This window comes from Mobula birostris, chromosome X (genome assembly GCF_030028105.1).
Source record: "Mobula birostris isolate sMobBir1 chromosome X, sMobBir1.hap1, whole genome shotgun sequence".
Taxonomy (NCBI): Eukaryota; Metazoa; Chordata; class Chondrichthyes; order Myliobatiformes; family Myliobatidae; genus Mobula; species Mobula birostris.
In genome coordinates, this window is record NC_092402.1 from 46,578,851 (window position 1) to 46,598,059 (window position 19,209).

The window sequence follows — 19,209 nt, forward strand, 5'->3', positions numbered from 1 at the left end:
ATAAATCTCAGGGTAGTACATGGTGACGTATATGTACTTTGATAGTAAACTTGCTTGACTTTGAACTTTGAGTCGGATTGTGGATTCAAGTCCCACCCCAGAGAATTGAACAGCAAATTCCATGCCGATACTCTAGCGTAGCATGAAGGGAGCATGGCTTTCAGAATCAGAACCTGAATCAAGCTTAATGGAGAAAATGTGACTGACAACTGTCCATCTTCCTCCAGGTCTGCTGCGTGACCAACCGAGTTCCTCCAGCATTTTGTGTGTCACTCCGGATTCAGCATCTGCAGTCCCCTGTGTTTCCATGGTGTGAAGAATGCCTCACTCCTACAGCTATTGGTCCTGGGTTCAATCCAACTCATTGTGAAGGTCTTTGGGTGGAACACTGGCAGCCTGAGCCTCGTATCCACGTTCCAGCGGGGAACAGGACAATGGCTGGGCAGGCACAGAAGATGACGTTGATCCCCTCCAGGTCAGTCCCTCTTTACACTGGTCCTGAACAGACAAAGCCACGCAGGCCAGGCCTTTGTGGCTCTGCTTTTCACCGAGTGGTGCATTTCAGAATCTAAATTATCCAGGTCCCTAGGAATAACACCCCGATCTACTTGAATGCAGTGTCCCTACTTGAGAAAGCACTGGGAGCCTCAGCTTACTTGAAAGTGTACTCAGTTCTGCACAGATACAGTATAACAGCATGGATTCTATGCTCCGGATAGAGGGCTGAACCCTCTGGGTATTCAGATCCCACTGTACCCACTATAAAATCTGGTTATTTCTTCTCAGCCAGCTCTAGATAAATGAATGAGGTACAGTACTGTGTAAAAGTCTTAGGCACATAGTATATACGTATATGTAGCTAGGGTGTCTAAGACCTTTGCACAGTACTGTGGAGTGAAGAGTGAGTTATAAATCTGGCGGAAGCAAAGGATGTTGGAAATGGCGGCAGTACACTGCAAAACACAAAATTACTACAGTACTGTGCAAAAGTCTTAGGCACCCTAGCTATATTTATGTGTCTAAGACACAGTACTGTGGATTAAATAGGTAGATTTATTTATCACATGTATATTGAAACACACAGTAAAATGTGTTGCTAGCATCAAGTCGGTGAGGATTGTGCTGGGCAGCCTGCAAATGTCACCATGCTTCCAGCGCCAACGCAGCATGCACACGACTCACTAACATATCCACATCTTTGGAATGTGGGAGGAAGCCAGACCACTTGGAAGAGACACACATGGTCAGGGGGAGAATGTACAAACTCCTTACAGACTGTGGTGGCAGTCCAAACCCGATCTTACAGCTGAAGCTGCCAGCTTAAACCATTCAGGGAAGAGAACTCACCACTGGCACCAGGCAGGAGATGGGACATGGGCACATGTAGGCATGTTTTCCTTCTTGACCTCATAGCAGTTCACATCCTCCCCATTACCCTCTCACAAGATTGGTCTTGAACACTACAGTCTCACGGGATAATTCTTAATGCTTTCTTAATTAGCCAGCTAATCACTTAGACCCAGAAGTTATTGCTAGTAAAATGGTAATATAAAGAGACTTCAAACGCAGGAATCTGGAGCAACAACAATATGCTGGACTCAGCAAGTTGAGCAGCATTGGTTTGAGGGAAGGAACTGTGAGTGTTTCCGACTGAAACCCTGTATCAAGACAAGAAAACTGATAACTATTATCTCTCAGCCAATCAGGAATGGGCTGTTAATCAAGGGCTTAATAGCACAGAATAAACACAAAAGATTTTGCAGATGCTGGAAACCTTTAGCAACACACATACAAAATACAGAGTTCCTCCAGCAGTTTTTGTGAGTAGGTTGCTTAATCGCACTGAAACGTCTTAAGAGTGAACACAAAAAGGCTGCTCTTCCTTGCAACAAAGCTAACGTGGGTCAAGTCCCAGAAGAACCCACTAACTAAGTGGGAGAATGAGAGTTGTGCAGTTAGGCAGTGCTATGAACAGGTTTCTGGGGAGCTTGACAGGATAGGGATTGCAGGGAAGATTCTCCTGTGTAGGAAGGCATAATCTCAGGATAGAAAGATGTTTAGTTCAGACTGGGAATGTTTGGAGACCTCCACGTTAAAAGGCTTTATTGTTGGAAAATAAATTGTAACTATAATAATAAAAGTAATAAATAAATCTGAACACAAATATAAAAAGTGGTGAGAAAATTAGGTTCTTAGCTACAAGGAAATTGGAGATCCTGATCAGTCACGTCACAATATTCAATGGTGGGACCATATTGGCCTTCCTCCTCCTAGATGTTTATCTTGTTGGAACAAGAAGCCCTGGCATCGCAAACCTTCACGACCTCTCCTTTTAAAGATTAGCTTTATTAGTCATGTGTACAACAAAACACACAGTGACATGGGTCATTTGCATCAAATGAAATCTTTGAGGACCGTGCTGGGGGCAGCCTGCATGTGTTGTCACACTTCTGACTTCAACACAGCAGGCCCACAGCTCACTAACCCTAACCGTAGGCCTTTGGAATGTGGGAGGAAACCCACGCAGTCATGGGGATAACGTACAAACTGACGGGAATCAAACTCCTATCGGTGACGCCGGCGTTGTAATGCGGTTACACTAACCACTATTCCCACTGAGGGTGACAGATAAATGTTCCCATAAAACCACTGTCCCTTTAGTTTTCCTGATCAACTTACTGAGCGGGCTGCTTCGATACTTCCTCAAGGTCCGGACTGCACTGGCTACCATGTGCTGTAAAGAGAGATCAACAAGGTTGGACTCAATCATTTATTATTCTATACCAAAGGTCATGATTACTTTTTTTTAAATATAGTAATTACACTATTAGTGAGTAGTCCTTGCAAATTAAATTTGTCTTGCACTTTGTCAACTGTTATCTGATGACACTCCTGTGAGGGGATTTACTGAGCAGAGGTGCCATTGTCATTCCAATGGAGCATTTCCCTTCCTCAGCTTGGTCTCCAAGTTCTAATTACTGGAACGAACACATAGTACATGCAACAATACAGCACATCAAAGCACAGTGGAAGCCTGTGACAGTTGCTCGTCCCTTCTTCCCCCATTACTGCTGAGAATTCAGATTTTGTGGAAATTACAATTAACACCCAAACAAGGAAAATCCTTATGTTATATAACAGTCCACAAAGCCTGCACCGAGCACAATGCCAAATTAAACTCAATCTCTTCTGGTTCTATATTCCCTATCTAAAAGCCTCTTAAACACCACTGTCATTTCCACTTCTACAAGTACCCCCGACATCCCGTTCCAGGCACTTGTCATTCTGTGCGTAAAAAAAAAATTGCCCCACACATTAAGTGAGATTAACCCCCCCCCCCCCACGTTAAATGCAGGCCCTCTAGTATATGACATTTCTAAACTGGAGAAAAGATTTCGACTGTCTACCTTATCAATGCCCGTCATAATTCGATAAACTTCTGTCAGATTTCCCTCCAGCCTCTTGATACTCTGGAGAACAACCCCAATTTTTCCAATCTTTCCTTGTAGCTCATACCATCCAATCTAGACAGCAACACAGCAAACCCCTTTTGTACCCTTTCCAAAGCGTCAACATCCTTCCTGTAATGGGGAAACCAGAATTGCACACAATACTCCAAGTGCAACTGAGGCAAAATTTTATACTACTACAATGTGACTTCCTTATCTTACATTTGATGTCACAACCAATGAAGGCAAGCATATCATTCGCCCTCTTTTACCATCCTATCTGCTTGTATAGGCGCTTTCAGAGTAGGGCAAGATCCCTCTGTACATCAGAGTGAAACCCTGTGACAATTCTCCATCCTTTCATCTCCATTAGTGCCGAGAATCCAGTTTTGTAGAAATTACAAGTAACAACTGACTAAAGAAAGTTATTTTGTTCTGTAACAGGTGCCCAAAAAGTATTGAGAACTTGCAAATGGAATTGCTTGAGCTCTTGAAAGTCACTTGTCAAATCTGTTGAGGGAACAATCCATTTACCTGTCAGACTGAATCATCTTCCAATCTGTGAAGACACTGTGGTCAGCAGGGGACCAGACAAATAGCTTCTACCGTGAATTCCCAGAGAGGAGATCTCAGGAAAAGACTTTAGTAAAATCAATACAGTCAGACTGACACCGGTGTTCATGTCCACTGGTGGAGGGAAGTTGAGATGGAAGGGTGCTCTATATTACTGATTACCATGGATGTGCACACTCAGAACACTCTGGGAATCCTACTGGTAAAGATGTCGGTGTCTTTCAGGGTTGTCTCTGGAGTCTTAAAGAATTATAGCTCATTTTCTCTCCTTCCTTAGATCCACAATCATTCTGGAACCAATAACTCAGCTAAGATTAATAACTCAGCGTGGGGGAACTTTCTGTATTGTGTGACTCAGAGTCTGCAGTAGAAGAGAAATGTTTTCTTAAATTAATTCAATGTTAAGAGTATGAAAGCTGTCTCAGAGTTTTGCCATTCAGTGGCCTCATCTATTATTGACCAAAATATGCCTCTGGGGTCCAGTTTTAAGACTAAATACTTAAATGAATCATGACTGCCTGAAAAATCCAAACCATCAGGTGGTGGTACCATTACTCTTTGAAGGCTTCAGGAGCCTGAATAGTTTTGCCTTTCTTAATTGACTAAGTTGTAATCTTCAAATCTTAGCCTCCTTCTGCTGTGTTAAGAAACTGGGCGACACTGTCAGAACACAGTTCACTTGAACACACAAGGAGGAGAATAAACAATTGTCGTTTTGGGCCGAGACCCCTCATTAGGACTGGAAAGGAAGGGGGAAGCTGCTAAAATAAGGAGAGAGGCAGGGTTGGGGAAAGACTACAAGCTGGCAGATGATGGGTGAAACCAGGTGACGGGGAAGGTGGGTTGGTGGGAGAGGGAATGAAGTAAGAAGCTGGGATGTAATAGGTGGAAGAGGTAAATGGCTGAAGAAGGAGGAATCTGATAGGAGAGGACATTGGACTAGTTGTTGCAGTGTGCTGGAATATTTTCTATTTGTACATTGGGTAGTGTAACATACCAAAATATTGCCCATTTATACGTTGGGTAGTGTAATGTACCAGAATATTGTTTATTTGTAACATTGGGTAGTATAAGTTAATCGAATATTGTCAATTTGCATATTGGATAGTATAATGTGCTGGAATACTGCCAACTTGCATATTGGATGATGTAAAATGCTCATTGTCTATTGGGTAATTTAATGTATTAGAACATTGTCCATTTGGACATTAGGTGGTATATTGTGCTGGGACTTTATTCAATTGTAATGGCACTGGTGCTGAGCGGGAGTCTACAATATATTTGTACATAGGGTAGTAGATGCACTCGAACACTGGCCACAAAGCCTTCGGGCAGTAGGGTGTACCAGTGCTGTTTTATCCTGGGACAGTAATAGAAGTACTCACCATTTTCTCAAAGTTCACCAGCTGATTCAGGAACGTTTTGTTTCCCTCATGTATGAAAGTCATATCTGGAAAATCATGGAAAGAAATAAACACTGAAAATGCTCCATAATTACCAATAATGTGAATGTGGTGCCCTTCAACCCTTCCCAACCACCACCAGAGTGTTTAGCATTCAAATGTATTTCATTCGCTCTCAAGGTCTTTAAAATGTTGTGAAAGGTGCTATGGAAATGCAAGCCTTTGTGTGCTTTTTATCATCTAAACTCAGTGGCCATTTTATTAAGTACCTCCTGTACCTAACAAAGAGGCAACTGGGTGCATGTTTGTTGTCTTCTGCTGTTGTAGCCCATCCACTGCAAGATTCAATGTGTTTTGCACTCAGAGATGCACTTCTGCACACCACTGTTGTAACGCAAGATTACTTGGGTTACCGTCACCTTTTTGTCAGCTTGAACTAGTCCGGCCATTCTGCTCTGACCCCTCTCATTAACAAGGCGTTTTCACTTATGCAACTGCTGCTCATTGGGTGTTTTTTGTTTTTCACACCATTCTCTATAAACTAGAGACTGTTGTGCATGAAAATCATAGGTGATCAGCAGTTTCTGAAATACTCAAACCACCCCATCTGGCACCAACAATGATTCCACCGTGAAAGTCACTTCTTCTTCATTCTGAAGTTTGGCCTGAACAACAACTGAACCTCTTTACCATGTCTGCATGCTTTTATCCATTGAGCTGCTGCCACATGATTGGCTGATTAGATATTTACATTAATGAGCAGGTGTACAGCTGTATCTAATAAAAGTGGCCACTGAGTGTATATTGGTGAAAAGCTTCCACCGTGACTGCTGTGCAGCAGCTGGAATTCAGCTGGCCCAGCATTATTCTGTCAGTGGGATCTTGCCCTGGGCTGGGCGGCAGCTGCCCTGTTCTGCCCTGGAGGACTTCTGCAATGGACCAAGGGTCAGAACCCTTACCGCTGATTTTGCACTTGGTAACTTGCCTTCATTCTGTCTATCTTCTACCTTCACCAGATTGATTCTGGGGATGAGTAGGGATTAGCCTTAAAGGGGAGATCGAGTCTCCTGGGACTACCCTCACTGAAATTCAGAAGAATGAGAGGGGATCTGATAGAGACATACAAATTAGGAAAGGGATAGATAAGATAGAGGCAGGAAAGTTATTTCCACTGGTAAGCGAAGAGACATAGCCTCAATGTTCAGGGAAATAGATTTAGGATGGAGATGAGGAGAAACTGGTTTTCCCAGAGTGTAGTGAATTTGTGGAATTCTCTGCCCTGGAAAACAGTAGAGGCTACCTCATTAATTATATTTAAGACACAATCAGATAGACTTTGTATAGCAGGGGAATCCAGGGTTATGGGGAAAAGGCAGATAGGTGGAGCTGAGTTCACCTACTCTAGGGCCAGATCTGCCATGATACCATTAACTGGTAGAGCAGGCTTGACAGGCCAGATTCCTGCTCCTATTTCTTATGACCACAGGTGCTATCTGTGTGGAGTTTGCGTGCTCTCTCTGTGACTGGTTGTTCCTCCCAGGAGCTCTGGTTTCCTCCCACATCCCAGTCTTGCTGTCTGGCAGGATAACTACCGCTAGAGTAGGTGGAGCAGCGGCAACTGGAATGACAGGCAATAGATTGCAGGAAAATAAGTTGGGGGCACAGGACTGATGGGATTGCTCCAAAAGTCAGTAGCTGCTTGATGGCTGAAAGCCTCCTGTTATACGAGAATATGAGAAACACATTAATGAGGAAAAATGTGCAGGAGCTACGGGGAAAGAAGGAATGAAATTTACTTGAACATAGAACAATACAACACAGTACAGGCCCTTCAGCCCACGATATTGTGCTGACCTTTTAACCTACTCCAAGACTTATCTCACACTTCCCTCCCACTTAGTCCTCTATTTTTCTTTCATACATATACCTAGCATGTCCTTAAATGTCCCTAATGCATCTGCCTGTATCACCACCCCTAGTAGCATGTTCCACACACCCACCAGTCTCTGTAAAAAAAAACTACCTCTGACATCCCCCACCCCCAAACACATTCCTCCAATCACCTTAAAATTATGCCCCCTTGTATTAGGATTTTCTGCCCTGGGAAAAGGGCAGTGGATGTCCACTCTTTTAATCATCTTATACATCTCGAAGAAGTCACCTCTCATCCTCCTTCGATACTAGGTACCCCTTTCAATGAGTTTCCCCAGAGATAATGGACCTCAATGCCACTGAATTCTTAGAAACCATTACCAAAAGGAGAATGATTTTAGGGACAGGGCTGTCATCTCACCTTTCAGTAGCAGGGGGACGAAAGGAATCAGGGGAGGCTTCATCCTGGCAATAGTGTCTCTGTAGGTCTTATGGTTTCGTGAGGGATCCTGTAAGACAGAAAAGTGGTCTCATTGTCTGCTGTCAGATATAACACCACCCCCAATTCTCTTGCTCAAATTGAACATCTTGCTAATTACTGGACCCAAATTTCCCAGTGCAAAGCCTTGTGCTTATCACTGAAGTCTGGCTGGAGTGATCAGGGACCCAGCTAAAATTCATTGAAGAAAAAATGTCCAGGTTATTCCAATAGTAGACACAGAGGAAGTGAGGAGTACAGTAGTGGACATTATCGTATCACACTGATTTTCCTTGTGTATTAACCTGCAGGACCAAAGCCCATTGAACAACAGAGTAAATGAGGAACCATTTGACCCATCTCATGTACTCTCCATTTGCTTCCATACTCTTCCCCATCTCATTGCAATTTTTTTTCCTCCAAACATATTTATTTAATTCGTCATACCACCAGCATATCACCATCCTTCACCACAACAAGGCCAGAGCATGCATGATCCCTGGAAATATGTGAATGATGATGCACTACCTGCCCCTGACTCATAGAACATAGATCCCTTTGGCCCATGAGGTTGTACCAATTTTTTAACCTACTGTAAGATCAATCTTACCCTTCCCTCCTACATAGCCCTCCATTTTTCTATCATCTGTGTGGCTACCAAGTTGTTTCTTAAGTATCTCTAATGTATCTGCCTCTACCACAACCCCTGGCAGGGCGTTCCATGCACCCACCACTCTGTTTGAAAACAAAAACTACCTCTGACATCCCCTCCTATACTTTCTTTCAAATGCCTTAAAATTATGCCCCCTTAGATTAGTTATTTCTACTCTGGGAAAAAAGTCTCTGGCTATTCGCCTATCTACACCTCGTGTCATCTTGTACAACTCTCATCCTGTATCTCCACAGACAGAAAAGCCCTAGCTCACACAACCTGTTCTCACAAGACATGCTCTCTAATCCAGACAGCATCCTGGTGAAACTCCTCTGCACTCTCTCTGCAGCTTCCAGTCTCTAAAGACTCTATGATACCTGGGTTTATCAGACCCCTTCATACGACACAAACTATAACTCTGCTCTTGAAACTGCATGCCCTTGGAGTTAAAGTTCAAAGTATTTTTTGTAATTAAAGTACATACAGTACATGTTACCATACATCATAAACCAAGCAACATAGATAACAATGAGGTTTCGCTCCCAGTTGAACTCTATGCCTTTTATGCTCGTTTGACCGATTAAACAAGGAGGTTCCTTCACAAAACCCCACAACCCCTGATGACCCTGTGATCTCAGACTCTGAGGTCAACGTGAGAAGGTCCTTCAGGAGGGTGAATCCACAGAAAGCATCTGACCCAGGTGGTGAACCTGTTGGGTTCTTCCCCCTCCTTCAGCCCGAGGAGCCAGCTCCACCACTGTCTATGGTCAAACCCACGCAGCAAGGTCAGAGAGCTGCATGGCTCCCATCCCACCACCCCTTGCACTGCCCAGTGAAGCAGGTGCTCAGTTAGTACTGTCTTTCTAGTCTGTTATGTTCAAGGAGTTACCTCTGGCATCTTAACAAAGTCAAAGATGGTGAAAATATAATATTCCAGTCTGAAAACCTTTGACAGGAATCTTGGTCAGCATGGACCAGTTGGGCCAAAGGGCCTTTTTCTGTGCCTCTAACGTTCATGGGTTACTCACCGTTAAACTCTCAAATTTCTGGAAGAGCTTTTTACATTTTGCAGGCAGTTTCTGTGGGGCAAACAAGAAAAAGTTGAAACAAGTATTCCATTTTTTTTGAAAATCCAAAATGTTTTGGATGCTGAAAAATTGAATTAAAAACAGAATTAATGCTTCAGATTTGACAATCAATAATTTGAAAAGTTAACTGGTTAACATCCACCTCACTATAGGAAGGATATGGAAGCATTGGAAAGGGTACAGAGGAGATTTACCAGGATGCTGCCTGGTTTAGAAAGTATGCATTATGATCAGAGATTAAGGGAGCTAGGGCTTTACTCTTTGGAGAGAAGGAGGATGAGAGGAGACATGATAGAGGTGTACAAGATAATAAGAGGAATAGATAGAGTGGATAGCCAGCGCCTCTTCCCCAGGGCACCACTGCTCAATACAAGAGGACATGGCTTTAAGGTAAGGGGTGGGAAGTTCAAGGGGGATATTAGAGGAAGGTTGTTTACTCAGAGAGTGGTCGGTGCGTGGAATGCACCGCCTGAGTCAGTGGTGGAGGCAGATACACTAGTGAAGTTTAAGAGACTACTAGACAGGTATATGGAGTAATCTAAGGTGGGGGCTTATATGGGAGGCAGGGTTTGAGGGTCGGCACAACATTGTGGGCCGAAGGTCCTGTACTGTGCTGTACTATCCTATGTTCTATGTTTCTCTCTCCACAGATTCTGTCTGACCTGAGTATTATCAGCAAGAACCTTTGTATTCCCAAATCTTACCCTCTTGCTGAATGACAATTCTGAGCTCTTGCATGGGAAAGAGAACCAGGTAAATAGATCCAAGCAACTTCTCAGAGCCTCCTTGAAAGAATGAACTCCTGAGGATCTTGGGCTGATGATCACTCAAATGGAGGAGGAACACTCAGGATGGCACTGAGAACCTCTGGTCTATGCTTCAGCAGCAGAGTTAAGTCCAGTATAAACAGAAAAAAAGGACAATTTTCAAAACTACCGATAAGTATTCTCTGTGCTGCCTATGGCAACATCGGGAGATCGCACATCGACTTCCCTAGTTACCTTTCAGCCCACAGAACCAGAAAGGAAGCTAGTTCTCCTCAAACTCAAGGAGGACACAAGGACAGAAAAACATCCCAAGATAGCAAAGGGTACACAATTTGGAGCCACAAATGAAACTGGACGCTGTGTGACCTAGAGATGAGTTTCCCTAGAGCAGGGGTTCCCAACCTTTTTAATACCATGAGCCAATACCATTAAATGGTCCATAGACCTCAGATTGGGAACCCCTGTTCCAGAGGAAGACAGGGGCTGCAGGAACTTAATAATCCAATAGTTAAAAGCACCTCAAGTTTATGACTTTGCCTGCCAGTTACAAAATTTATTGAATGACTGAAATTTTAGATAAGCAGACATATGGGAAGTTTGTACGGCTGGAGGAAGTATAGAGACAAGCTATCTGGAAACAGGGATAGAAATTTTGAAATCAACATAATGTTTACACAGGAGCCAAACGCAAGATTGATTTTTTTATATAATTGTAATTCAGCCCATGGAGTCTATGCCAGCTATCAGAGTAAACCCAGCATTCCCATTGGAGGCACGAGAATTTGTAGATGCTGAAAATCTGCAGTAACAAATAATCAGCTGGAGGAATTCAGCGGTTCGAGCAGCATCTGTGGAAGGAAAGGAATTGTCGCCATCTTGGGTTGAACCCTGCACAGGTCTGTTGCAGGGTTTTGACCTAAAACATTGACAATTTCTTTCCACCACAGATGCTGCTCGACCTCCTGAGTTCATCCAGCAGATTGGTTGTTGAGTCATCATTCCCACTGCCCCACATATTTTCTGGTAACTAATTAGTCGTAGACTTTTACACCACACACACAGGCCCTTCGGTCCATCTAGTTTGTGCTGACCTTGTCTTCTGCCTCATCCCTCTACCTGCGCCCAGATCATAGCCCTCCAAACCCCTCTCATCCATGTACCTATCCAAATTTCTCTTAAATGCCACCACTGAACCCACATCCACCACTTCCACTGGCAGTTTGCTGCACAATTGCTCCACCCTTTGGGTGAGGAGTTCCCCATCATGTTCCCCTTAAATCTTGCACCTTTCACCCTCAACCCATGACCTCTAGTTCTAATCTCACCCAATCTCAGTGGGAAAAGCCTGCTTGCAATTACCCTATCTATACCCCTCATAATTTTATACACCTCTATCAAATCTCCTCTCATTCTCCTACATCCAATATGTTGAAACTGAACCCACATCTACCATTTCCACCGGCAGTTCATTCCACACTCGCCTCTGGAAAGTTTTCCTCAGATTCCATAGAAAACCTACAGCACAATTCCCCTTAAATATTTCAACTTCCACTCTAAACCTCTAGTTCCAGTCTCACTGAAACTGAAAGGAAAAGCCTGCATGCATTCTCCCCATCTATACCCCTCATAATTTTGTATACCTGTATAAGATCTCTCATCATTCTCCTGTCCTAACAGATTCAACCTTTGGCTTTTACTCAGGTATTCCCTCTGGCGTGCTCAACAACAGCCCCGATTAACTCTGCCACCCTCCTATACCAGGGGTGATTGACCCACCAACCCCCACATCTTTGGGAGGAAACCAGAGAATCTAGAGGAATCCTACTTGGTCACAGGGAGAACCTGCAGACTCCACACAGACAGCACCAGAGTTCAGGGCTCAAACTGATACAGGTTTATCACTCATTGCAGATTACTTTCCTCTCAACCTCCTTTGCAATTCACTGTCAAGAGATTCTTCAAATGCTGGAGGTCTCTATCCAGTCTGATTTTGGATATCCAGGAAAAGGAATCAAAAATTAGAGGAGATAGGTTGCAAGGGTCCAAAACTAGAGGGTGGAGAGAGTTAAGACAGACTTGAGAGGTAACTTCCTTGCACAGGGGAGAGTCAGTACCTGGAATGAACTGCCAGAGGACGTGGTCGATGTGGGTACTGCTGCAACATTTATGAGGCTTTTGTACAGGTGCGTTGAGAGGAGGGGCTTGATGGGTTATGGATTGAATGCGTGCAACTGGGACTAGCAGAGAGGATCTCTGGTCAGAATGGACCTGTTGGGCTGAAGGGTCTGATTCTGTGCTGTATTACTCTATGAGTGCGATTATAATACTTTAGGACTCTATACTATAACACCAAAGGTAGACAGTAAATTTAATAGATCAGTTAACAATATGTACATCCATAGTAAATGTAGTAATGACTGTTTACACACACACTCTGGCATGTAGAATTGATGCTGTGTTCCACTTACCTCCCAGGTTAAACAGAGACGGCTGACCGCTGCGTTGCACAGGCCCATGATGATGGCAAAGAATGAGAACAAGTTCTGCTTCTCCTTACAGCTGCAAGAGGGAGGAGCCATTAGGATTACTACAAGTCACGGGGGGTGGGGGAAGGGGGGCAACACTGCACCAGGTTCAAGAGCAGCTACCTCCATTCAACCATTCGGTTCTTGAGCCAACCCGACAACCTTAATTACTATCTCAGTATGCCAAACTATGACCAAACCTTTTACAGATCACTTAGGGTGTTCTATAAGCCACCCGTGTAGGTGCACATTGTTTTTGTTTGATGAAAATATGAAAGAAAACACAATTGTACACAAGTCAAAGTCAAGCTTATATGCACCAGTACGTAGGTGCATGGAAAGGAGTTTCCAAGTGAGGAAAAGACGGACTGGGTGAGCTGTCAAACGTAATGATTTTGTGGTAGTTTGTAGAAAGTTTAGGGAAGTAATGTCTGAAGTTAGAAACAGCATGGGTTGGAAATATTAGCTTCACTATATTCAACAAAACAAAACCTTTGATGTGGCAAATATTTTCCAACACTTCAGAAGGGATGAATACTCATTAAGATGAGCAATCCAAAACTATATTATTGACTGAAAAGTCATTGACCTGAAACATTAACTCTATTTCTCACTCCGCAGATGCTGCCCGACCTGCCCAGTATTTGCAGCACGTTCTATTGTTAAACACAGATGGCAAATGTAGGTTTTAAAAGAGATAAAGATTAGCTTGACTTGTTGCATGGACGTCAAAGCATAGTGAAATGCATCATTTGTATCAACGACCAACACAGTCCAAACATGTGCCCGCAAATGTCATCGCGCTTCCAGTACCAACATAGTGCCACAGTCTGAGGATGTGCTGAGGGCAGCTGACAAGTGATGCCATACTTCCAGCGCTAACATAGTATCAACACAGTCCAAGGATGTGCTGGGGGAAGCCTGCAAGTGTCGCTGCACTTCTGACACCAACGTAGCATGCCCACACAGTCATGGGGTGAACGTACAAACTCCTGTCAGACAGCAGTGGAATTGGTCCGTGATCACTGGCGCTGTAAAGTGATATTCTAAACACTACACTAGTGGACCGAGATAGCAGAGATGAGGACTGAGATCGGCTGAGGTCTGGGCACAGGGGTCACTATCAACCTAGGTTGTCCTAAAGGAGTCAATGGCACTGACAGACAGCCAGGTCTGCCATCAGTATCTCAACAGCAATCTCCTGGGCTGCTGATTATGATCAAGTAGCAGAAACACTCAACTCAGTCTTGTTATCATCAAGTGTTATCTCCCATACACAATACAAATGTTTTGCATAGATTGGGCATGACAATCAGAGGCTTCAGCTTCAGGAGAACTATCTGACGTTCCAGCTTAGATGAAAGAGGCAACCCTGCAGGCTCAGATCTTTAGTACTGGAGTGTAGGAGAACTGAACAGGTGAACTTTGAAGATATCACACAGGCCTCCAGTGAGTGATCGCATGGTATCGTGCTGCGCAAGAGCCAGTGCCCACCAGGCAAAGGCAGCAGCTGCAAAGCTGGGTCATCTTCCACCAGAGGGCGGCAAACCTGTGGAATTCACTGCTGCCAACGGCTGTGGAGGCCAAGTCATTGGGTACGTTTAAGGAAGATAGTGATAGGTTCTGGATTTGATTAGCAAAGGCATCTAAGGTTATGGCGAGAAGGCAGAAGAGTGTCATTGAGAGGGATAATAAATCAACCATGATGGAATGTCAAAGCAGACCCAGTTGGCCAAATGGACTAACTCTGCTTATATGTCTCATGGTCTAATGTCACTTAGACAGATAAACTGGACCTTGATGACTGTGGAATCTTATTATGCAGAAATGACTATACTTCAGATGTGCTTCGTGGACTATGGCAGACTCTGTGATGTGGTTGTGTCATGAAAAGTGCTACGGAAAAATTAGCTCTGCCTCCAGAGTGCAGAGATGCAGGTCAGTCCAGGGGCAGGTCATATAGAGGAGTGGGGGGGAGGTTGTGGGGATAGAGCCTGCTGGACAACTTCCTAACCCTATTCATCATTAAGCACAGAAAGGATGCTCAAGTAAGGGAGTAACCGCTTCTCTTCCCATGTGGCAGAGACTTGGTCAAGCGACTGGTGCTGAAGAACGATGGGGAGGGGGGGTGCGACCACTCAAGATTACTTAAATGGGAGGTAGGGATGCCTTATGAGGAAAGGCTGAGTGAACAAGGGCTTTTCTCTTTGGATAAAAGGAGGATGAGAGGTTAATGTGTATAAGACAATAAGAGGCATAGATTGAGTGGAAATGCCTAATACAAGGGAGCATAATTTTAAGGTGACTGGAGGAAAGTATGGGAGTGGGATGTCAGAGAAAGTTTTTTTTAAATACAGAGAGAGTGGCGAATGTGTGGAACACTCTGCCAGGAGTGGCAGTAGAAGCAGGTATATTAAGGGCGTTTAAGAAACTCTTAGATAGGCACATGGATGGATAGAAAAGTGGAGGGCTATGTAAGAGGGAAGGATTAGATTGATTTTAGACAGACTGAAAGGTCAGCACAACATTGTGGGCTGAAAGGCCTGTACTGAATTGTAATATTCGATGTTCTATGCACCCATCCTACTTGCCATCCTTCACCTCATTGGCCAAGACCTGCCACAATCGTGTAAAGAGTGGACAACAGGCTTTTTAACCTTAACCAGTTCTAGGCCAAGAACAAGATGTGACCTACAAGGCCAAACACAATTCTTGGTCTTTCCTTCCTATGTTACTGTATGCAGCTGAATCATGGACCATCTACAGTAGCCACCTGAAAGCCCAAAGGCAATACCACCACAGAACCTTATGAAAGACTTTGAAGATCATCTGGAAGGACAGATGCACCAAGACCAGCAGATGTGAACAGCATCTCCACCATGATAAAGCAACACTAACTCTGATGGATAGGTCATATCACCAGATGCCTAACTTACATCTTCCCCAAACCGATCCTTTATACTCCCGGTTGAAGGAAGATCAGTGAGCCTCTGGTGGGAAAAGGAAATGTTTCAAAAAAAAAATAACACCAGCCTGAAGAAATTCAACATTATACCTAAAAACAGGGAGGACATTGTATTCAATAGATACGCCTGGAGGAAATCTGTTCAAGAGGGAGCTGCACGAGAACGACCACTGCGGTGCCGCAGAGATCAAGCGGGAGCTACGAAAGGAGAGAGTGAACAACCAAAGTAATCAAACACCAACCACAGCCACCACCTACTCTCACACACACTGCACCAGAATATGTGGATCCCAGATTGGCCTCTACAGCCACCCAAGGACCCACCAATAGACAACCCCCTAGGAGAACATCAAACCAACTCAAGTGATTGCACTACTAGTGTTCTATGTTCTTTAACGGGATGCTTACATCTGTAAAAGATGATTGTAAACTTGTGATCTGAACAAGTGAACTTCAAAGATAAAATGCACAGAGGTGGTGCGGTAGCATAGTGGTTAGCATAACGCTATTGGAGCACCAGCGACCTTTGTTCAACTCCACCACCGTCTATAAGGAGTGTGTACATTTTCCTCATGGCTGCACTTGTTTCCCCCAAGTGCTTCGGTTTCTTCCCACGTTCCAAAGGTTAGGGTTAGGTTTAATAAGTTGTGGGCATGCAATGTCGTCGCTGGTGGCATAGCAGCATTTGCAGGCTGCCCCCAACGCATCCTCACTGATTTGATTTGACACGAATGACACATTTCCCTTTATGTTTCAATGTACATGTAACAAATAAAGCTAATCTTAAGCCTTAAGATCTTAATCTTAGAATGCAGGCTAAGTCCTGCAGGTGCCTGTGTACTGTCACCAGGTGAGTCACTGCTGCTGTTCGTTGGGTGGTCAGCTATTTCAGGAGTGAGGGCAATGTCCTTTATTCTTCTGGGAACGCCTTACATTCAGGTAGGTCTGAGTCTGAAACTTCTCATTACTTTATGTGATCTGCCCGATAGGTTGTCTGCTTTTGAAAGCAAACAACTGGTTATTACAGGATTGTGTTGAGTGCTTCTACTGCCTTATCATCAAACAGCAACTCTTTCTACCTCTGCCTTCCAGCTCAATTACTGAAAAAGATGATTATCATCATCTGCTGGAAACTGCAAGATTCATTTTTGCTCTATCCCTCATCTCCAGACTTGTTCCGGCCAATCTTTCATTCCATGTATGCTTAGCCTCTTATTTTATGAAATCTCAGGATGACTAGTTCCAGCCAATCTTGTATCCCATCTATTCTTGGCCTCTTGCTTTATGAACTCTCAGGGTGGCTAGTCTGTTCAAGAAATATTATCCATCCTATTCACCTTGAGAAGATGGCACTGGATGCCTTTCCTGAATTAGTGTGGTTCTTGTGACAAAGTTTGTCCACTGTGTGCTCAAGGTGAGTTTCAGAACTCTGAGCCAACAATGATGAAATTGTAGCCATACACTTCCAGGCTGAGATACTGTGTGACTTGACTCAACCTATGGGTGACATCATTATGGTGCAGGACACCCTCGCTCATTCTCGCAGACTTCTGAGGTTTAATGGACAGCAATCTGGAGTGGAGAGGGGTGGAATGGCACTGCAGCAGTTAGAGCAACGCTTTACAGCACCAGCAGCCAGCGGCTGAGGTTCAATTCTCATCACTGCCTGTAAGGAATTTGTACATTCTGCTCACGACTGTGTGGGTTTCTGCCAGGTTTTCCGATTTCCTCCCATGTTCCAAAGATGTACGGGTTAGTAAGTTGCAGGCACGCTACGTTGCCGCCGGAAGCGTGGCGCCAATTACAGGCTGCCCTCAGCACATATTTGGATTCCACTGGTCAAAATACATGTGACACATAAATTTAATCTTTATCTTTATTGCAAAACGTATTCAGTATTAGCACAAGACAACTAGTAAGTATTAAGATAGATTTCAAAAATATAATATTTCAGATGTTGGGAAAGAAAACCTATGAAAGCTAATCTTTCTTTAACCTTGACAGAATAGGGCACCTTTATTGTGCCAACTGTAATGAGGTAAAGAGATTTACATTTATGTAGTGCCTAGGATCAAACCCTGAAGCAAACCCTCAGTGAATTGCTTTCCATGTGTTGTCCATGTTGCTAGGTAACTGGTCATGGCGTCTTATTTATTTACAACCAATATCCCACAGATAGCAATGCATTAAGCAATTAGTTGATCCCGTTAGTCCAGTATTGCCTGAGGGATGAATGTACACCAGGGCACTCAGGGGAGGAGTGGGGGCAGAGATTCCTGATAAGGTGGCTTGTGCTCAGTAAAGAAAGGACAGGGATCTCACAAAAAAAAAATGACATGCTGGAAGCTGAAGAAAGACAGCCTGCCCTGTGGTTGAAGGACTGTGTATATGCCTGAATGGGTGGGTGGGAGGAATGGGGCTTGTTTTGCTTTGGTATGTTCTGTGTTGGTCAACTGAGCATGGCGGGCATGCTATGTTGACGCCGAAATGTGTGGTGGCACTTTGCGGGCTGTCCCTCCAGCACACCCTTGGCGGTGTTGGTGGTTAATGCAAATGACGCATTTCACCGTATGCTCCGATAAATAAATCTTAATCTGAATCTGAAGAGGCATCCCCAGCAATCTAACACCACATTCAGTCCTGCGGTGATGCATTAGATGAGTTTATAGATTAATTATAGGTCTGAAATATGCCTGTACACCACAGCACAGGCCCTTCAGCCCACAATATCTGTGCCAAATTAAACCAAATCTCTTCTTCCTGCAAATAATCTATATCCCTCCTTTCCCTGCATATTCAAGATTCAAGATTGTTTACTGCCATTCTACAGTACAGAAGTGTAAAGGAGAACAAAATGATTGTTACTCTGGATCTGATGCAGCATAAAAACACAATACTGTGTAAGTATAAAAACAATCCTATAAAAGACAATGTACAAGTAACTGTAAGGTGGCAGTTCATGAGGGGATGAAGGGTGCTGTGGGGCCATGGAGAGGAGTAGCTGATGTGGGTGTAGTGGTTTAATGGGTATTAGTGTTGATTAGCCTGACGGCTTGGGGAAAGTAACTGTTGTTGAGTCTGGTGATCTTTTGCCAGAGAGAGTACTGCCGGTGAGCCAAGCCAGCAACAACTCGGACCAGGCACCAGATGTGACCAGAGTGACTCCTGGTCTGAATTTTACATTTCTCAGATTCTTTGTCCCCACCCTCACAGGCCTTGAGGGGTATATATAGGGCAAATGCAAGCAGACCTTTTTTTTTTGCCACTGAGCTGAATGAGATGAGAACTAAAGGTCAAGGGTTATGGGTGAAAAGTGAAATGTTTAAGGGGAACATGAGGAGGAACCACTTAGATGATGGTGAGAATGTGGAATGAGCTGCCAGAAGTGGTGGATGTGGGTTCAATTTCAACATTTAAGAGAAATTTGGGTAAGTACA

The 19,209-nt window shown here is 44.0% G+C and overlaps 1 protein-coding gene across 1 annotated transcript in view; it reads right to left on the reverse strand.

The window, feature by feature from the left end:
• rapgefl1 (Rap guanine nucleotide exchange factor (GEF)-like 1) overlaps window positions 1–19,209 on the reverse strand; it is an 83,573-nt gene that overhangs the window by 1,343 nt on the left and 63,021 nt on the right. Inside the window, exons 11-15 of the mRNA XM_072248865.1 lie at window positions 12,751–12,841; window positions 9,456–9,506; window positions 7,719–7,806; window positions 5,408–5,472; window positions 2,680–2,734 (exon numbers count right to left, since the gene is read on the reverse strand). Of these exons, the coding sequence (XP_072104966.1) occupies window positions 2,680–2,734; window positions 5,408–5,472; window positions 7,719–7,806; window positions 9,456–9,506; window positions 12,751–12,841 (350 nt within the window). The remainder of the gene's footprint in view (window positions 1–2,679; window positions 2,735–5,407; window positions 5,473–7,718; window positions 7,807–9,455; window positions 9,507–12,750; window positions 12,842–19,209) is intronic.